The 17419-nt window shown below is 41.0% G+C and overlaps 1 protein-coding gene across 1 annotated transcript in view; it reads left to right on the forward strand.

Moving 5' to 3' along the window:
• CD6 (CD6 molecule) overlaps window positions 1–17419 on the forward strand; it is a 74406-nt gene that overhangs the window by 37911 nt on the left and 19076 nt on the right. The window contains exons 2-3 of the mRNA XM_042445542.1: window positions 4981–5049; window positions 15484–15792. Coding sequence (XP_042301476.1) covers window positions 4981–5049; window positions 15484–15792 — 378 coding nt within the window. The remainder of the gene's footprint in view (window positions 1–4980; window positions 5050–15483; window positions 15793–17419) is intronic.

Raw genomic sequence — 17419 nt, forward strand, 5'->3', positions numbered from 1 at the left:
TTTTAAAAAGTATTTTCAAGTCATGGATACTTGAATCCGTGGATAAGAAATCCATGGATAAGAAGGGCTGACTGTAGTTCTTCTGGAGTCATTATTTTTGTTTTCTTTATGATCAGCATTATGCCTGAATTTTCACTTCCTTTTTTTTTACCTTCCTTAATAATTGTTTTACGTCTATGATGTTTTCTTAGATTGTCGATATTCCTTCCTCCTATCTTTACTCCTCCATTTCCCTATATTTTCTATGCAGAATTCTATACAGAAAATATAGAATATTGTCTACATTTTGCTCTTTGTATGATATTTTCTACCTACAATTTGGACAAATAGGGTGATAGAATGCAGCCTTGCCTGACCCCTTTCTCAACTGGGAACCAAATTCTGTTCCATTCAATTGTCAATTTCTCTGAATTCTTTTCTGACAGCAACTTCTTGTCCAAAGTACAGATTTCTCATCAGGAGTCTCAGCAAAGCATTTGACAGCATAGACTACAGTGGCACTCCCATATCCTTAAGAGCCATCCATAGTTTTTCGTGATCTATGCTGTGAAATGCTTTGCTGTAGTCTAGAAAACACATGCTTATTTTTTCCCCTAGAATTCCTCAGTGCTCTCCATTAGTCACCTTGTGTTTGCAAAGTGATCCCTAGTGCCTCTTCCTTTCCCGAATCCTGCTGGAAACTCTGGGATTTCTCTCTCCATGTATGGTTGGAATCTATATTGCAGAATTTTCAGCATAATTTTGCTTGCATGGGAAATTAATCCTATGGTCCTTTAACTGCTACAGTCTTTTGTGTCTCCTTTTTTGTAGATGGTGATTTATATTGATTGTTTCTAGTTTGTTAGCTACTGTTTTGTTTTCCATATTTGTTGAAATATATTAGTTAAGACTAGAATTGATTCTGTGCGAATTGTATCAGTTCAATTGCAAGATCAACTGGTGACTTAATTTTCCAAATTCTTCTTAATGTGGCTTCCACCTCACTTTTTACAATTTTGAGTTCATCTTCATATGGTCCATATGGTTTGTCGTTCCATGTGTTGTTCATTTTTTAAATTTCTTTTATATAACCTTTTTGTATAATGCATTCAAAGTCTTTATATTTTTTTCCTGATCTTGTAGTATTTTCTTTTTATTGTCATAGGGCATCCTGGCCCTTGTTTGAACTTTTCTTTGAATTCCCAGATCTTGAAAAATAGGTCTCTGTTCTTCCTTTTTGTTGTTGTTTTCTGTTTCTCTACATTGATCACTGTAGTAGTTTCCTTTATCCCTTTGCACTCATCATTGTACATTCACATTCATGGTTCGTGTGTTATTCCTATCTCCACTTCTTCCCTCTTCTCTTCTTTCCTTTACTCCTTGAAGCGTTTTATCTGTCATCCATTGTTTCTTCTCTTTCTTTCTGGCCATTGATAGTGTCTTTCTGTAGTCTTCTTTTATTATGTCCCTGGCTTCTGATCATAGTTCTTCTAATTCTCAGTTGTTTATGCTTAATAGTGCAAATCTGTTGCTTGCATTGTCAGTTAAGTTGAGATACTGTTCAAATAATATTTTGGAATAATGGCTGGTTTTGATTTCTTCCTCTGCTTCACTCTAAATTTTCATATGAGTAGTTTATTATGTGTTACACAGTCAGTGCCTGGTCTAGTTTTGGCCGCAAGAATAGAGCTTCTCTATCTTCTGCTTCCAAATATATAGTCTGATTTTTTTCTATTGATCATCTGGCGATATGTATAGTCTCCTCTCTGGTTGTATAAAGAAGGTTTTTACAATGAATGGGTTGCTGGCGTCACAAAATTATGTCAAGACATCCACCTGCTTTGTTTCTTTTAATTAATCTGAATCTTCCTACTGTTTTTAATTCTGCTTTGCTTCCTACTTTCATATTCCAGTCTCCTATGATTAGTTTGAAGTCCTGTAATGGTGTGTTGTCATTTTCTTCCTGGTCTCCTTCACAGAATCTCTTAATTTCCTCTTTCCCTGCCTCTGTGGTTGGCACATATTCTTGGATTGTAGTGATATCTGTAGGTTTTCTTGGAGTCTTAGGCGCTGCCGGTTGCTGCGTCAGGGAACCGCAGCGGCCAAACTGCGCGGTTCCTGGACGTGGCAAAAAGAAGCCCGAAAATCGCACTTCTTTTTGCGTCCCGGAAGTGGCGCTGCGAGGCGCTAGTCACGCACTCGCGGCATCACTTTAGGGACGCGACGTGCGGACACTATGCATCCGCTACATCAAGATGGCAGCACCTGTGTGGAAGGGCGCCGCCATTTTGTATGCACTCCGCGCATACTAGGGTTAGGGGCATCAGGAAGTGATGCCCCTTCCCAACCCTAGTATGCACAGAGCGTGTACTTTATGCCCGTCCGGAACGGGCCTACGTGACATGATTTGGTCTGACTTTGCATTGTATGCATTGACTGTTTTTGCCACATCTCTCCTTAGTATGAAAGCCACCCCATTTTTTCATAACTTTTCATTTCCTGAGTAGAACACTGTATAGTTATTTGAGTCAAAGTGACCCATTCCGGTCCATTTTAGCTAGCTCACCCTAACATTCCTATGTTTATGAGTTCCATTTCATTTTATTTATTTTTTTTACTATTTCTTGCTTCTCTTAGCTCATGCTTCTCTCATTCCATGTGCTTATAATATGTGTTTGTGCAGAACAAGCTTAAACTTTAGGTGGTAATCATATGCACACTTAATAGGAAGCTGGTCTGAGTAGACACAATCCTTTTTATCAGATGCTGAGACATAGCTAGTTCATATTAGCTAAAAAAGGAATTAAACACCTGACTTTGCCCAATTTCCTGCATAGGGTGGTCAGCTGGAACAGAGGTCAGGGCTTTTGCACCTTTAATAGCTGAGTAGAATAGTTAATTTCGGCAGATGCAGTTTATCAGGCACTACTAAAATTCCATTTTCATGCTGCTATTAAAGATCAGAAGCTCCCCCCATCCATGTTGAATCTATCTACCCTACTGCTATGCAACTCAACAGAGGCAGCCACAGATTCATATGCTAATCATATATAGAAAAGTATAATGCACAATGTTGCCACTGGGTATTTATTTATTGCCTTTATTTATTGTTTGTCTGTCAAGTCATCTGAGGTATTTTTCAATTTGAAAATACTATTTAGTAAAAAAAAAAAAAGTTACAAAAACTGAAAATAGGTTCTTCCATGCCACTTACTGGCCTTTTAGAAGCCAATATCATGAATTTGCTAGCCTGGGCATCTTCACATCTGCTTTCCTGCAAGACAAAGAAGTCCTAAGTAACCCTTGAGAAGCATAAGAAAAGCTTCCCTTTCCAGTCAAATGACATCAGTTTATTGCACAGCTTTCTTCATCTTTTCATTTGCTATCCAACTGCAGAATATTTTCTATCATTCTCCTGCCATATGCATCCAGGCAACTCTATGTCAAAGTGTAGGCTGTATCCATCATGATGGGGGAAAGGTTTTGTAGTGAGTTGAAAGTTTCAGGTAGGAAGAGGTCAGCAGAAGAGGTCCTCTCCCCATCTCCACACTAGTGTACAGTCCACAGGTCCAGGGGATTCACCTGAGGTTCTGTCCTGATCCAGAGAAAAAGGAGACTATTTTTATTCAAGAGAACTGCCCTAGAGTGCCGATTGGGCCTGTATTCTGCCTATTTTGGCCCTGTGCATCATCTAAACAAGTTAGTGCTGGAATGGGGGTGAGTGGGTTGGGAATGTTTCTTTTCTTCCATGTGACAGCACCCTGGTATGCTTATGCTTATATATTCATGACCATTATAAACTAGATGCCAGGTGTTAGGATTCCAGTTCTGCTGTTCAGTCTTAGCTCTGCATGGCAAACATTCATACTATTTAATTGGAAATTACTAGAGACCCAAATGTTGCCATTAAAAATACTTCATTCCATTTATAATACTGAAGCCTCAAATTGTTGGTTACAATTATGGATACAAGATTTCTCCAAGATTAAAATGAGTACAGTAGTGATATTTTGTGGTGGCTTTGCTTGCTTTTGAACACTCATGTCAAAATTATGTTTAAATTTATCTGTGATGCATACCTGACATTTTCATAATTTGTACTGCTAAAACTCTTTGAGCCTGGAATTCGTCATACCAATTTGTTTAATGTTAGGGTTACATTTATCCATGGTTTGAGTAATATGAGAACATTTCTCCCACCTCAAAAATGTTTTTGTTGTTGTTTTGTTTTAAGCAACGAACAAAATGCAATAGTAGCATTTTCTAGCTTGGAATGAATATCAAGCAATTCTATAACTGAGGAAATGCATGAAATTTAATCAAAATCAATTAATTAAGATAATTATTTGGAATAAATTTGCATTTAATATTAGCAGTTTCATTTCTACAGAGCATACTGATATTTCATTTAGATGGTTGCATGAATAAACATGAAAAGTGGGTTTAAAAATTGCCATGGGGAATGAAAAGAAAAATCTATTAAAAAGTAAGACTTCACTAACAATACAGTGTTTTAGCAATATTTAAGAAGGAATGTATCTCCAGGGTCTCTCCTGTGATCTTTTTCTTTAGATTTATATTTGGAATAAACAGTTTGTGTGAGGCTTCCATAAATAACTGCTCCTCTGTGGCATTATATTTTATCCCATCGACTTTTGTAGGCTTGTTGGATACAAGGAAGGAGGGGCTGAACCTTTGATATTTGTTCATATTGAGGCATTCCATATTGAGTAGATAAATCCCCAGCTAGAAAAGAGCCTCAGAAATATCCTGGCTATAAATTTGATCTCACAAAGGTTCCTCACCCCCAGATTACCAATAAACCTGTTCTTGAATGCTAACTAACCCTTAATTATATACAGTGGAGCCACTCCAGATTGCTTAAGGCAATTCCATGGCTCAATTTTTTTCACCCTCTGGTGATATGCCCTTTTCCTGCTGGGGTCTTGGGGTGAGACATCAGTGGTTATTCACTCTTCATGTTGTCGGTTTTTATTTCAGTGTACGCAAAGCCAACTGGGCCTTCTGCCTTCAGAAACAACAGCAAAGACAGCATAACTGCAGAGCCAGGTAAGAGTACAGAGGGAAAAGAGAGTACAGAGTACAAATGGAAGACTTCATTTCAGATAATTTTTTTTTATATTCCTGGTACATTTTGCATAAGGATGAGGTGAAATAGCAGATATTAGGAACAGGTGTGGAATTTCATTTCAATTCACTTTTTTGTAAGAATGCTCTGAGATTTACAAATGTCTTCATATTTGAAATACAAAGAATTTGAGATTTTAAAAAAGCTGAATGTGGAGAAATCAAAAGTGACATATTCATCCATCTAGCACTAGCCATTTTATATTGGAACAAGTGAATGCTAAGGAAGAAGGTCAAGTCTACCTCTGACCTCTTGACTTCTGTTCCACTGCCTTTCCTTTCCTTTTTTGATACACAGCTGGGGGGGGGGGGAGATAGACGGCATCCATTTAAAGCAAACCTTGAGTATTGCACACCTGAAGAGGAGTCTCCCAGGGCAGATACTAGCTTTACCTGCTTGGCCAAAAACAGCACTCTTGAGAGTTGTGCACTGCACCAAACCAAGTGAAGGTTTTCTATGAACAAAGAGTACACCCCAGAGTCCTCTATGATGGACTTCAAATCCATTCTGTCCAATCATTGTCCCTCCATTAATCTCCTATAGCCTCATTGCCACTTGGGAAGCCAAGAAACTGAGAAGTGGTAGGCAAAGGAGGAAGGTCTGTGGAAGTTACTTTTTTGGATTACAACTCCCAGAATTCCCTAACCAGCATGGTTGCGCTGGTTGTAAACTTACAAAACAGCAACTTTTCCAGGCTCTACTTGAAAGCAGCAGCGGAAATGTCCTACATAGATTTGGCCTCCAGTCCTTCAGCTATATTCTCCTCTTGCCAAGGTTTCAGCACTTAGTCTCTTTAACAAAGTATAGAAGCACAGATGTGTCATGAGTAGCTTCAGATGTGGCTTAGGATGTGATGGTTCTCTGCAACCAGTCGGTAACACTTCCACTTGGAGACCTTTCACATTGAAGTTGCTAAGACTGCGTGGGCAGCTGCTTGACATGAAGGTTGCCAGACATGAAAGAGAAGCAGTGCCAAATGTCAATATTTGGTGGCAACAAAACACAGCTGGCTCTACACAGAACCAACACATTGAAAGCTGCTCTTGGAATCAAGCAGTTGGAAGATATTATTTAATGGTTAAGTCAAAATGATGTGGTATGCACAGCAGTGCATGATTCTTGAATGCAAATGTCCTATGGGTGTTTGAAGAACAAGAAGCACAGAACAGATTTGTGTGAAACCAGTGGTTACTAGTGGCTCCCATGTCAGTGGGGCAATACGTCAGTTCTGGCTTTTAGTTCAGACATTAAAGCAACTATACAAGATACTGATCCCAAATGCGGTGTGTGGGTGGGTTCAACACCTTGGATAGCTTCTTTAAAGTTTGGACTGGGTCTCAAAGCAGATTCATCACCTTGCTGATATGGAAGAAAATTCCAGCTGTGACTGGTGTAGCGACAAAGCCTTTATTGCCAGGTACAGTAAGTCCCTTGGTTTGTATTCTGTCTTCCTCGTGGTATCAAGTGGCTGTCCCAGAAAATGAAAACTGTAAACTCCAGTGGTGTTCAGGGCAAAAACAGGTTTAATATACAACAGTGGTCATCACAGATCTTCATTCTTGATGTATGCCTTCAAGTCATTTCAGACTTATGGTGACTTTAAGACAACCCTATAACAGGGTTTTCTTGGTGAGATTTGTTCAGAGAGGTTTAGCTTTGCCTTCCTTTGAAGCTTAGGCCCCATTCAGACTGGCATCAAAAACCTGGAAGGAACGGGGCTGATTCGGATGCCCCTCCCCCGAATCTCTCCGTTAGCAAGTGCCCACTACAAAAAGAGGGGCATTTTAAATCGAATGCATTCTGTGCCTGCTGCCAAAGGTGCCTGCTATCAATCAAGCGATCGTCTTGGTGACGTTTTTGCAGGGGCATCGGAGGTGTCCTCCCCCCTCCTTTTTTTTAAAGAGCCATGCACAAAATGCCCTGGTGTCAATTTTTTTAAACCTCTTTTTTGTGTGTTGCGTGTATATGTGGGCATTTGGGTCAGATCTGTCCCGTCCCCATTTTCAATCCCATGCAAGCTAATGCATCCCCCACTCCTTGCTTCCAGAATGCCTCTTACACATGAAATGATGATGATGATGATGATGATGATGATGATGATGATGATGATGATAATTTCCTCCCCTCAGAAATGCCAGTAAAGGATGCAATTGCCATACAGTACATTCCTTTTTTTTTTCTTTTCTTTTAAAAGCAATTCAGGGCTGCCTCTGAATTCAGTAGCAAAAGCATGTATCATTGCCTAATTGACAAGAGCAAAAAATGTAACATTCGCATTGTAGGATTGTAACATTTGCATTTGCAACATTTCCCCTTTGCTTGAAGCAGCAGAGAGACCCCTTGCACAAGCTGCTAGTCCTGTTCTATCTGCCTCATGCGCATATTTGGTCAAAAATAATTTTAAAAATATATGAAAGGGGGGGGTGCCTGATGTGAGCTCCGTTCGTACCCTGCCTTTGACCTGATCTGACCTGACCCTTTTCCTCCTGCTAGAGAAGCTTTGCCATTGCCTTCCAGTGAGGCTGAGAGAGCGTGATCTGTCAGTTCCAACTAAAGTAGACCCATGGAATGAATTGGGAATAAAATGGAAATGCAGCGCAGGCATTCCTGTAGCATCCTCATATAACACAAATAATAAGAATAATAATAATCCAGGAGCAAGAGGAAAGTAGAACAAGCAAGCACCCAAAAAATAATGCACTTAAGTTGTCAAAAGAGGCTGATTTCCCTACATGCCCCAGCTTGGACCCACAGCCCTACTTCCCTGGGCAATCCTCCTTCCTTCCAACCCTCTCCTCCCTTTGAGCTTTCTCCACCACCCCCACCTCCCTCTGACAATGAAAGTAGAACAAGCAGCCTGATTTCCCTACATGCCCCAGCGCAGCCCCACAACCCAATTCCCCCTGGAAATCCTCCTCCTCCTCCTCCTTCCTTCAGACCCTCTCCTTCCTCGGGGATGCCCACTGATCCTTTCCCTCAGCTCCTTCATCCTCCTCCTCCTCCTGCTCTGTTTTAGAATCCTCTCCATGGCTCCCTTCCTCCCACGGCCCCTTTCTCCTCCTCCTCCTCCTCCTCCTCCATCACTTTCTCCATCCCCCACCTCTCTCTGACAGCCTTCTGCAGCCCAAAAGTCACCCCTGATTTCCCCCTTTCTCCTCTCACCCTTTGCATCCAGCGATTCCCCTTTTTTTGGCTCTTTCCTCCTCCTCCCCCTCCCTTCTAATGATGGGAGGGAATGCTCTGACCTCTGCCCGCCCCCTGACCCTAATCCCTCCCTAATTTGCCCCGATCATGATTAAGGGCAAGTTCAAATTTGGTGCAACCTGAGTCTTTTGAGAAAAGACGGATTTTAGCCCGAATCTGGATACCCTGGGGTAAGGGGCATTTCCTTGTGCAAGCCCCAACATGGATTGTGACAGAATCGGGCCCAATATGAACTTCACGTGGAAGAATCGATTTCAAACCCATTTTTTTCTGTAGTCTGATTGGCCCTTTAGAGAGTGTGACTCAGTGGGTTTCCATGGCCATGTGAAGGTTCGAATGCTGGTCTCCAGTGTCACTGGGTCTCACTGACCTACACTTATATACAGTCGGCCCTTCTTATACATGGATTTTTTATACATGGATTCAAGCATACACGGTTTGAAAATGTTCCAAAAAAGTATAAATTTACCTTGATTTTCCATTTTTTATAGGGGACACCATTTTGCTATGTCATTATATTTAATGGGACTTGAGCATACACGGATTTTGTTATACACAGGGGATCTTGGAACCAAACCCCAGTGTATAACAAGGGTCCACTGTATTAGGAGATCAAATACTGCTCCTTCCTTCCTTCCTTCCTTCCTTCCTTCCTTCCTTCCTTCCTCTAAACTCTATATTTATATTTTCTTATTTGTGTGTGTGTGTGTGTTTTAAAAAACCACCACACTTTAATAACAATTGCCAAATCTTTCTAGGAATGTAGTATGTATGCCCTAGGGATGTTCCACATTCATTAACTAACATATTCTTGATAATCAAATTTAATTTAGCTCATTCTGAAAACATTCAAGTGTAGTTTTTCAGATCCAGGACAATAATAAAAAAATATGCTTGCATTTAAGACAGTTGTCAAGCTGCCCTCAGTACCTCTAAACCGTTACATCTGCCTTCATCCTCACTTCCCTAGGTCCACCCAAACAGAAAAAGGAGTTCTTTCAAACCACCCTTTTATTCTAAATCCTGCCTAGCAGTTTGAGTGATTGGGTCAGAATAGCAGTTAAACACTGTAGGAAGTTATTATCTCTAACAATAAGTACATATCAAAAGAAAGATTTCTGGAATATTTCCAAGTGTTTTATGTAAGTAAAGAGGGGATGGAAAGCAAATTGATTTATACTTCTAAAGAACACAATGTCCAGAACAGCTGCTAGAATACAGTTTCTGAATGGTATCTTCATGATATCAGGCTCATAAAAAGCACAGGCTTATTAACATATACCACACAATACAGGAAAATGCCAACAATACTTGTTGGTTAAGGTAATATGCCAGCTCTGTGCCACCTAGCTATTGCTGCCCTTACTTAATGAAGAGCAAGATGTGCCATTAGTTAGCGCTAAGCCTGACATGGAGGTTTAATCTGCCAAAAACTGCAGAAACACTTGGATCTGATAGGCTTATTCTGTACCATACAGAAAAGGGTACACACCAATTTTGATGAGTACGTCACCCCACTTGATTCTGAGATTGGATGAACCATGTATTATTCAGAGTTAACAGCATCCAAAAACACAATGGCACATTATTGATTTGTTAGCCTGGATGTTCTTGCATCCAGGGCACCAGGTCCATGTGCATGGTGGTAGGAAGGATCTAATTAGGGGAAATTTTAATTAGCTCAAATTGCTTGGAGGGCTGATCCTAACAAAGCCTTCGCGAGACCATGTCTCAGAATGTATACCAAAGGATGGCCAAAGGATCCCTTGAGAGATTACGTGGATACAGACTATTTCCAATTAAATGTCTACAGTTTATTGGAGTAGAAACACACCTACAGCAAAAGGTCTCCCCTCCCCCCACACACACATTCAATGCTTGCGGAAAGCAAAGGGATGAATTTGGGAGATAGGTTGAGAGAGGCAGCACTACAGAAGATACATTACCTTAGAAGTCTTCTCTGGGAAGTCCAATGCAGGTTTGGATGAAGGAAGAAGCACGGCCACCCAAATGTGGGGAGGAAAGATGGCAGAGGGAGCTAAAATCAGAGTCCAGACTGGCATGGACCAGACTGCAATCTGGTAATAGCACACCGAGTGGTCAATTCTTAAGGTTTTTATAGGCTGAATCTAGACTCTAGTAATGAGCTTAATGGCTTAGCTGAAGCCGAGACAAAGGATTTGTTTACCTGGGCTTTTGTTAAGCCAAGGAGAGGGTGTGTTAGGACAATGCGACTAGGTCTGGGCACAACCAGGTGGGCAACCAGATCGCTGGGTGAGTCATTAAGCTGATCACTAGCTCATCAGGTGTGAGGCCAAAGTATTTTCTTACTTTTGGAAGCAGTGGCTATTCTTGTCTAGCAACTCTCAAACTTCCTGTGGGGAATTTCCAAGTGTATTATTCCTAGGGCTCCTGCCTTCTCCTTGGCAAGCTGACTACGTGTCCTCCTCGCTTTGGGGGAAATGGCGGCTCCTCTAGGAGGTCAGTTTGGGGTTAGAGCGAACTCCACTCATTCCAAAATTTTATTAAAATCCATATGTGATAACAATGGCATAGGGACAGCTTGCAATGGGCTACACCTCATCTACTTGTGGCAGATCTGTTTTTCTCTTTATCCTAGGGAATAGATCCCTACATTTCCCAAATATAGTCCCATATTCATTTCTGGCAGTACTATGGGACCGGGGTTCTAGAAGCATGGATAGTTACTTGTGAGGGAAGGTCTAACACCTCCCCCACGGGAATTCTTCCCAGTAAGTGGTATTTACCTCACTGCTGCTTTTGAGGTTACCCTGAGCTCTGTGTACACTCACCTCAGTGACATTTTCATCAAACAGGCAGGATGTTGTGTGGGTGGCAATCTCTGTTGCACCCCTCCCACTGATGGAGAGCGGAGCAGATTTGGGGTTGTTGTTGCTTTTCTTTTATTTAGTGACCACTTCCTTTATCCCTTTGTCTGAATCTGAGGATTTCTACAGCAACCTATACCAGGGCTGGCTCTTGACACGATCCATATTGGAACTGATTACAGAAGCCTATGTTCTTCAACTCTAACTTCCATCATCCCCCACCTTTATTCTGATAAAGGCTAATGGAAGTTATAGTATAAAAACATCTGCATTGAGATACAGTGGGCCCTTGGTATCTACAGAGGATGGATTCCAGGATCCCCTATGAATAACAAAATCTGTGGATGCTCAAGTCCCATTAAATACAATGGTATAGTACAATGGTGTCCCTTGTATAATATGCCAAAATCGAGGTTTGCTTTTTAGAATCTATATATATTTAAAATATTTTCAAGCCATTGATAGTTGAATCTATGGATAAAGAATCTGTGGATACAGAGGGCCCACTGTATGTTCCTAATCTTTGTTCAGCATGACTAGTGTGTTTGTGTTAGTCCTAGAAGCATTGTGAATCTCTGTGTACGACATAGCATTGAGGATAATAATAGTTCTCTCACAGATGTTAAACCCACACAAATTCTTTCCTTGTAGTGGATTGATAACTGGCATAGTAGGATTTTTCACTCCATAAAAGATCTCTCAGAAAGTGGAACTGAGTACCACTCCTCATTTTCTGTGGTGCAAAGGTAGGAGTCTTTGTTCAGACTTTTAAAAATAGTTTTCTGCATTTGAGAGAAGGAAAGTGTGCTTATGCCCATAGCTTCTTGTCAGACAAATAAACAACAACAACAACAACCTCTGTTCAAAGCCTCAAGGCATATTGTCCTTTGCCACATCCTACAGTATGAGAATAGATTTCAGGATCAAAATAGGTGATAGCATGTTTTCACTCTAGCATCTTAGACTGCATTTGAGTTATCAAACATACAAATGAAGTCTCCTTCAATTACCTCCTAATGATCAGACATCAAACAAAATAAATTAATTTACAAAATGCAGTGGTCAGAGAAGCTGAGGCTAAGGCAATCTGACATCTTTTATCACTCCAGGGTGTGATGCTTAATGAAGAACTGATTTTTTTTCTTTGCTATGATCTTTAGATAGAAAGTAAGTGGTTGGGAAGTCCAGTCAACATTTCCAGAGCTGTGAAATTCCAGATAATTACTATATCTGAATCCTTCCAGGATTGTTACATTATGAAACAGAGCAGCCTATTTTGATGTAAGAATGCTGCTACTTCATTTTGTTCCACATGGCAGAATGGCTTGCATTGATTTATCCTGTAGAAGATGGAGGTAATAGTTTTTTGACAACTTTTTCATGTTTAGAAATTTCTTGCAAATAGCAAATTAAGAGGAACACTTCTGATCCAGAATGTGATTTGCTATGCAGGTTTGCTATTTCAAGGATTTAGCTTGTTGCTATCCCCCCCCCCCCCAAAAAAAAATGTAGAGGAGCAGTCAACATGGGGACCTCCACTGCAACATTAGGTAGTACAGCTCATTCTACTACCACCCCTATTGCACATGTTATTCTGTTGTATTTTAAGAATGAGACTAAATGATTGGCAGCTGAATAGGGTGAAGTTGACTCAATTGAAAAGCACTAGCTTTGGGATACAGAGAGCCAGCATAGTTTAGTGGTTTGAGCAATGCACTAGGACTATGTAAACCAGGATTCAAATCCCCACTCAGTCATAGAAACCCACCGGGTGATCTTGAATATGTCATATTCTTTCAGCCTCAGAGGAAGAGAAAGGCAACCCCCCTCTGAACAAATCTTGCTAAGAAAACTCCATGATAGGGTCACCATGAGTCAGAAATTTGTTGAAGGTATGCAACAACAACAAAGATCATTTATGGAATTGTCTTTGAAGAACTCATTTACTCCCTCAGTCACCCAGTGCATTTCCATTGCCATAGCATAGATTTGAACCCTGGTTTCCAGAGTCGTAGTCCAATACTTAAACCACTACAGTGAACAAAAGATGAGCATGTATGCATGAACTAACACAATAAATCAGCTTCATTTGTGTCTATATGTGCAAAATCTGAATTTCCAAAATAAAATAAAGTTGCTGGAGACCCGCAGAATGTAAAATCAGGGGAATCTATTATGTTGTATAGAATTTTGACATGTAGACATAAGAAATACCCTATTGTACTTCTGCAGTTATTCAGACACCCAAATCATAGAATCACAGTTAGAAGGGGCCTCAAGGGATATCAAGTCCACCCCCTGCTCAGTGCAGAATCTTCAGCTAAAGCACACCCAGCAGCTAGCTCTTTCTGAAGACATCCAGAGAAGGAGGCCCCACCACGTCTCTAGGCAGTTGGTTCCATTGCCCAACCACTCTTTCTGTCAATTAGTTCCTTCTAATGTTCAATTAGAAAATAAAAATAAAAAATTAATTAAAATTTTAAAATAAAAATTTAATTACAAATATAACAGAGCACTAAAGTCAGAATCCAGGCCATTGTATTCCCAATTATCATGTACAGATGTGAGAGCTGGACAGTGAAGGAAGCAGACAGAAACAAAATTAACTCATTTGAAATGTTGATTAGGAGAAGAGTGCTTAAGATACCATGGACAGCCAAGAAGACAAACAAATGGGTTCTTGAACAAGTCAGACCTGAGCTCTCCTTGAAAGCTTAGATGATCATGTTGAGACTATTGTACTTTGGCCACATAATGAGAAGGCACAGATCACTAGAAAAAAAATAATGCTAGGAAAGGTAGAGGGTAGTAGATGAAAGAGAGGAAGACCACAAACCAGATGGATAGACTCGATGAGGAAGGTTATGGGGAAATGCTTGCAGATCTGAGCAAGGCAGTGGAGGATAGGGATTGTTGGAGATGTTCAATGTTCAATTTAAATCTACTATCCTGTAACTTAAAACTATTAGACTTGATCCTACCTCTGGGGCAGCAGTGAACAAACCTGTACATAGAACAAACTTCTATGACAGCCTTTGAGATATTTAAAGAGTGCAATCATGTTACCTCTGAACTTTTCTCCACCAAGCTGAAGATGCCCAGTTCCTTCAACCTTTCCTCATACGTTTTGTTCTCCATACCTCTTATCATTGTTGCTTTTTTCTGAACCTGCTCTAGTTTGTCTACATCCTTTTTAAATTGGATGTCCAGAACTGAATGCAGTCCTGACCAGTACAATGGGGCGCGTGCTCATGGCATATGCGTGCTGCCACACCACCACACTGCTATGTACAAAATATAGTGGGACTATTACATCCCTTGTCTTAGGCACTATATTTCCATTCATGCAGGCTGAAATAGCATTTGCATTCTTTGCTGCAGAATCACATTGCTGCACATGCATGATAACAGGGAGATTCTGGAAGCTGTCATTCCAAAGAAATACCTTTTCCAAATGTTCCCACTTATCCCAGAGACCATCAATGGCATATATCTGCTATACTGGCTTAATTTAGCCACTCTAGCACAACATGGCACAATAGCATTGGATTTTATGCCAATGTGCTGATGAGGCCATTCTGAATTTAACTTTAGAGGAGTTATCCAGGGTTCTGAACCTTATACAGTACTCCAAAATAGGGTCAGCAACTTGGACTACTCTTTTCATGTTTGGACTGAAGACCAAAACAAAATCACCACCCCACTAACATGGAACCCATCAGCTTGAATGGTGTGAGTAAGTTGGTAGGACCTGGCCCCTCTTTTCCATTCTACAGACAGGGAGAAGGAATCTCAGAGCAAAATGACTGCTTTGAAAAGTGTGTGTATGTGTATTTTCCTCATTTGTTATACAGTTGGCCCTTCTTATACAGAGATTTTTTTATACACGGATTCAGGCATCCATGGTTTGAAATTGTTCCAAAAAAGTATAAATTTTAAATATCATACCTTGATTTTTCCATTTTTTATAAGGGACACTATTTTGCTATGTCATTATATTTAATGGGATTTGAGCATCCACGGCTTTTGTTATACACGGGAACCAAACCTCAGTGTATAACAAGGGTCCACTGTACATGGTGTTTTTTTTTTTAAATGGCATACTCTGAGCAACTGTGGTTGATGCTTTAGATATCAAGCTTAATGACATCACCAGGGGTCACACCTTGTAACACCAAACTTGTAACATCACCAAGGCCCACCCCCTGTGACATCACAAGTTTTTGGCCCTCCCTGAAATCTCAGGGCCTAGGATAGTCCACACTATATTTGACCCATCTCTTCTCCATTTCTTTTCCCCAGGAATGCTGAGGCTGCGTTTGATAAATGGAGGAAGCCGCTGTTCTGGCAGGGTTGAGGTGGACTACAATGGAACCTGGGGTACTGTCTGTGATGACAACTGGGACCTGGCTGATGCTACAGTTGTGTGCCACCAGCTGGGTTGTGGCCGGGCCATTCAGGCTCTGAATGCCTCTTATTTCCAGAAGAGAACAGGTCCCATCCATTTGGGTGGAGTGAAATGTTTTGGGATTGAATCTTATTTATGGGACTGTCCCGCTGAGAGGAACCCTGACTGTGGACACATAGGAGAAGCTGGTGTGATATGTTCAGGTCTGTTTGATGTTTAATCCAGAGATGACCCATTTCGTAAGCCTGGGCTGGTGGGGAGGATAACAACAAGCCACAATAACCACTCACAACTTTTCATCATATTGATTTCCTTAGAAGCCACCAGGTTTGGAAGTACAAGAGGGGGAAACACAAAGGTCACTTTCTTCTAGAATCCTTCACTGCCAGCATGGACAATGGTATGATGGCTGGGAGATTCTGAGCACTGTGGTTGTCAGAAGTAACTTTCCCAACTTCTGAGGAAGTGTTAGGACAGATTTGGCTTGACTTCCTCATCTGGATAGCTTTGGTGTAGACAAAAGTGCATTGTTTTTCTCCCTTCTGTTCCAGTTCTTGTGTAGCCTGAGAGTTGAGGATGGTGGGAGGCCAAGAAGAAGCTGAGGTATTTCTTTCTTATTCAAGCAGGCCAGAAGCAGAAGAAGCTGATCAGCATCCAATCTTGTCTCCAGTTCCTCCATCTTGTGAGCCTGATGGTGCTGTCAAGAGCTGATACAGAAAGAAATGACAGATACCAGTTCATTGCATGTGGACAGCTGCTCTAATCTATATGCCCATTTCAGATGTATTCTGACAGTTGTGTGGTGTTAGAAGCACATCCCTTGTCTTCTGCAGGCCTAAAGGAAAACAGCAAGCTGAAATGCCATCCTTGGCTTTAGATAGTTATGTATATTTTGGTTGAAACTCATCATCAGTTCAAGAGAAATGTCAGTTCCTTCCCATAGGGCTCAGGGTTATTTTAATAGAGATTAGCACTTTCACTGGGACAGATGGGGACATAAGGAGGACTTCCTTTATAACTTTTTCAATAATTCCCTGTGAAATAAACATTATGTCTCCAAAGGCCCCAGAGCTAAAGAAGTTGTGCTAAGATGTTGACTTTCATGTGTTCTGAACACATCACATGTATTTCACTTAAGGGGAAAAGCACAACATGAATCATAGAGTTGGAAGACACCACAAGGGCAGGAATACAATCAAAGCACCCCCAACAGATGGCCATCCAGCCTCTGTTTAAATTTAAAACCTCCAAAAAAGGAGATTCTACTACTCTCTGAGGCAGTGTATTCCACTGTTGAACAGCTCTTATTATCAGCAAGTTCTTCCTAATGTTTAGGTTGTATCTCTTTTCTTGTAGTTTGAGTCCATTGCTCTACATCCTGTTCTCTAGAGCGGCAGAAAACAAACTTCTTCTATCTTCAATATGACATCCTTTCAATATTTAAACAGGGCTATCATATCACCTCTTAACCTTCTTTTCTCCAGGCTAAGCATAACCCGCTCCCTAGATCACTCCTCTTAGGACATGGTTTCCAAACCTTTCACCATTATGATCACCTTCCTCTGGACACACTCCAGCTTGTCAACATCCTTCTTGAATTGTGGTGCCAGAATTAAACACAGTACAGTGCACCCGCGTCAAATGCGGGCGCGCTTTACACGGCTTTCAGCATACGCTGAAAGCCATGTGGGGAGAAGGGGCAGCACATCCCCTAGGGAACAATGGGGTGCGTGCTCATGACATACACGTGCTGCCACACCACCACACTGCCATGTGCACGAGCCCCATTCATTTAAATGGGGCTCGAGCATAGGCGGAATTTGCTTTACA

Source organism: Sceloporus undulatus, chromosome 1 (genome assembly GCF_019175285.1).
Source record: "Sceloporus undulatus isolate JIND9_A2432 ecotype Alabama chromosome 1, SceUnd_v1.1, whole genome shotgun sequence".
NCBI classification, from domain to species: Eukaryota; Metazoa; Chordata; class Lepidosauria; order Squamata; family Phrynosomatidae; genus Sceloporus; species Sceloporus undulatus.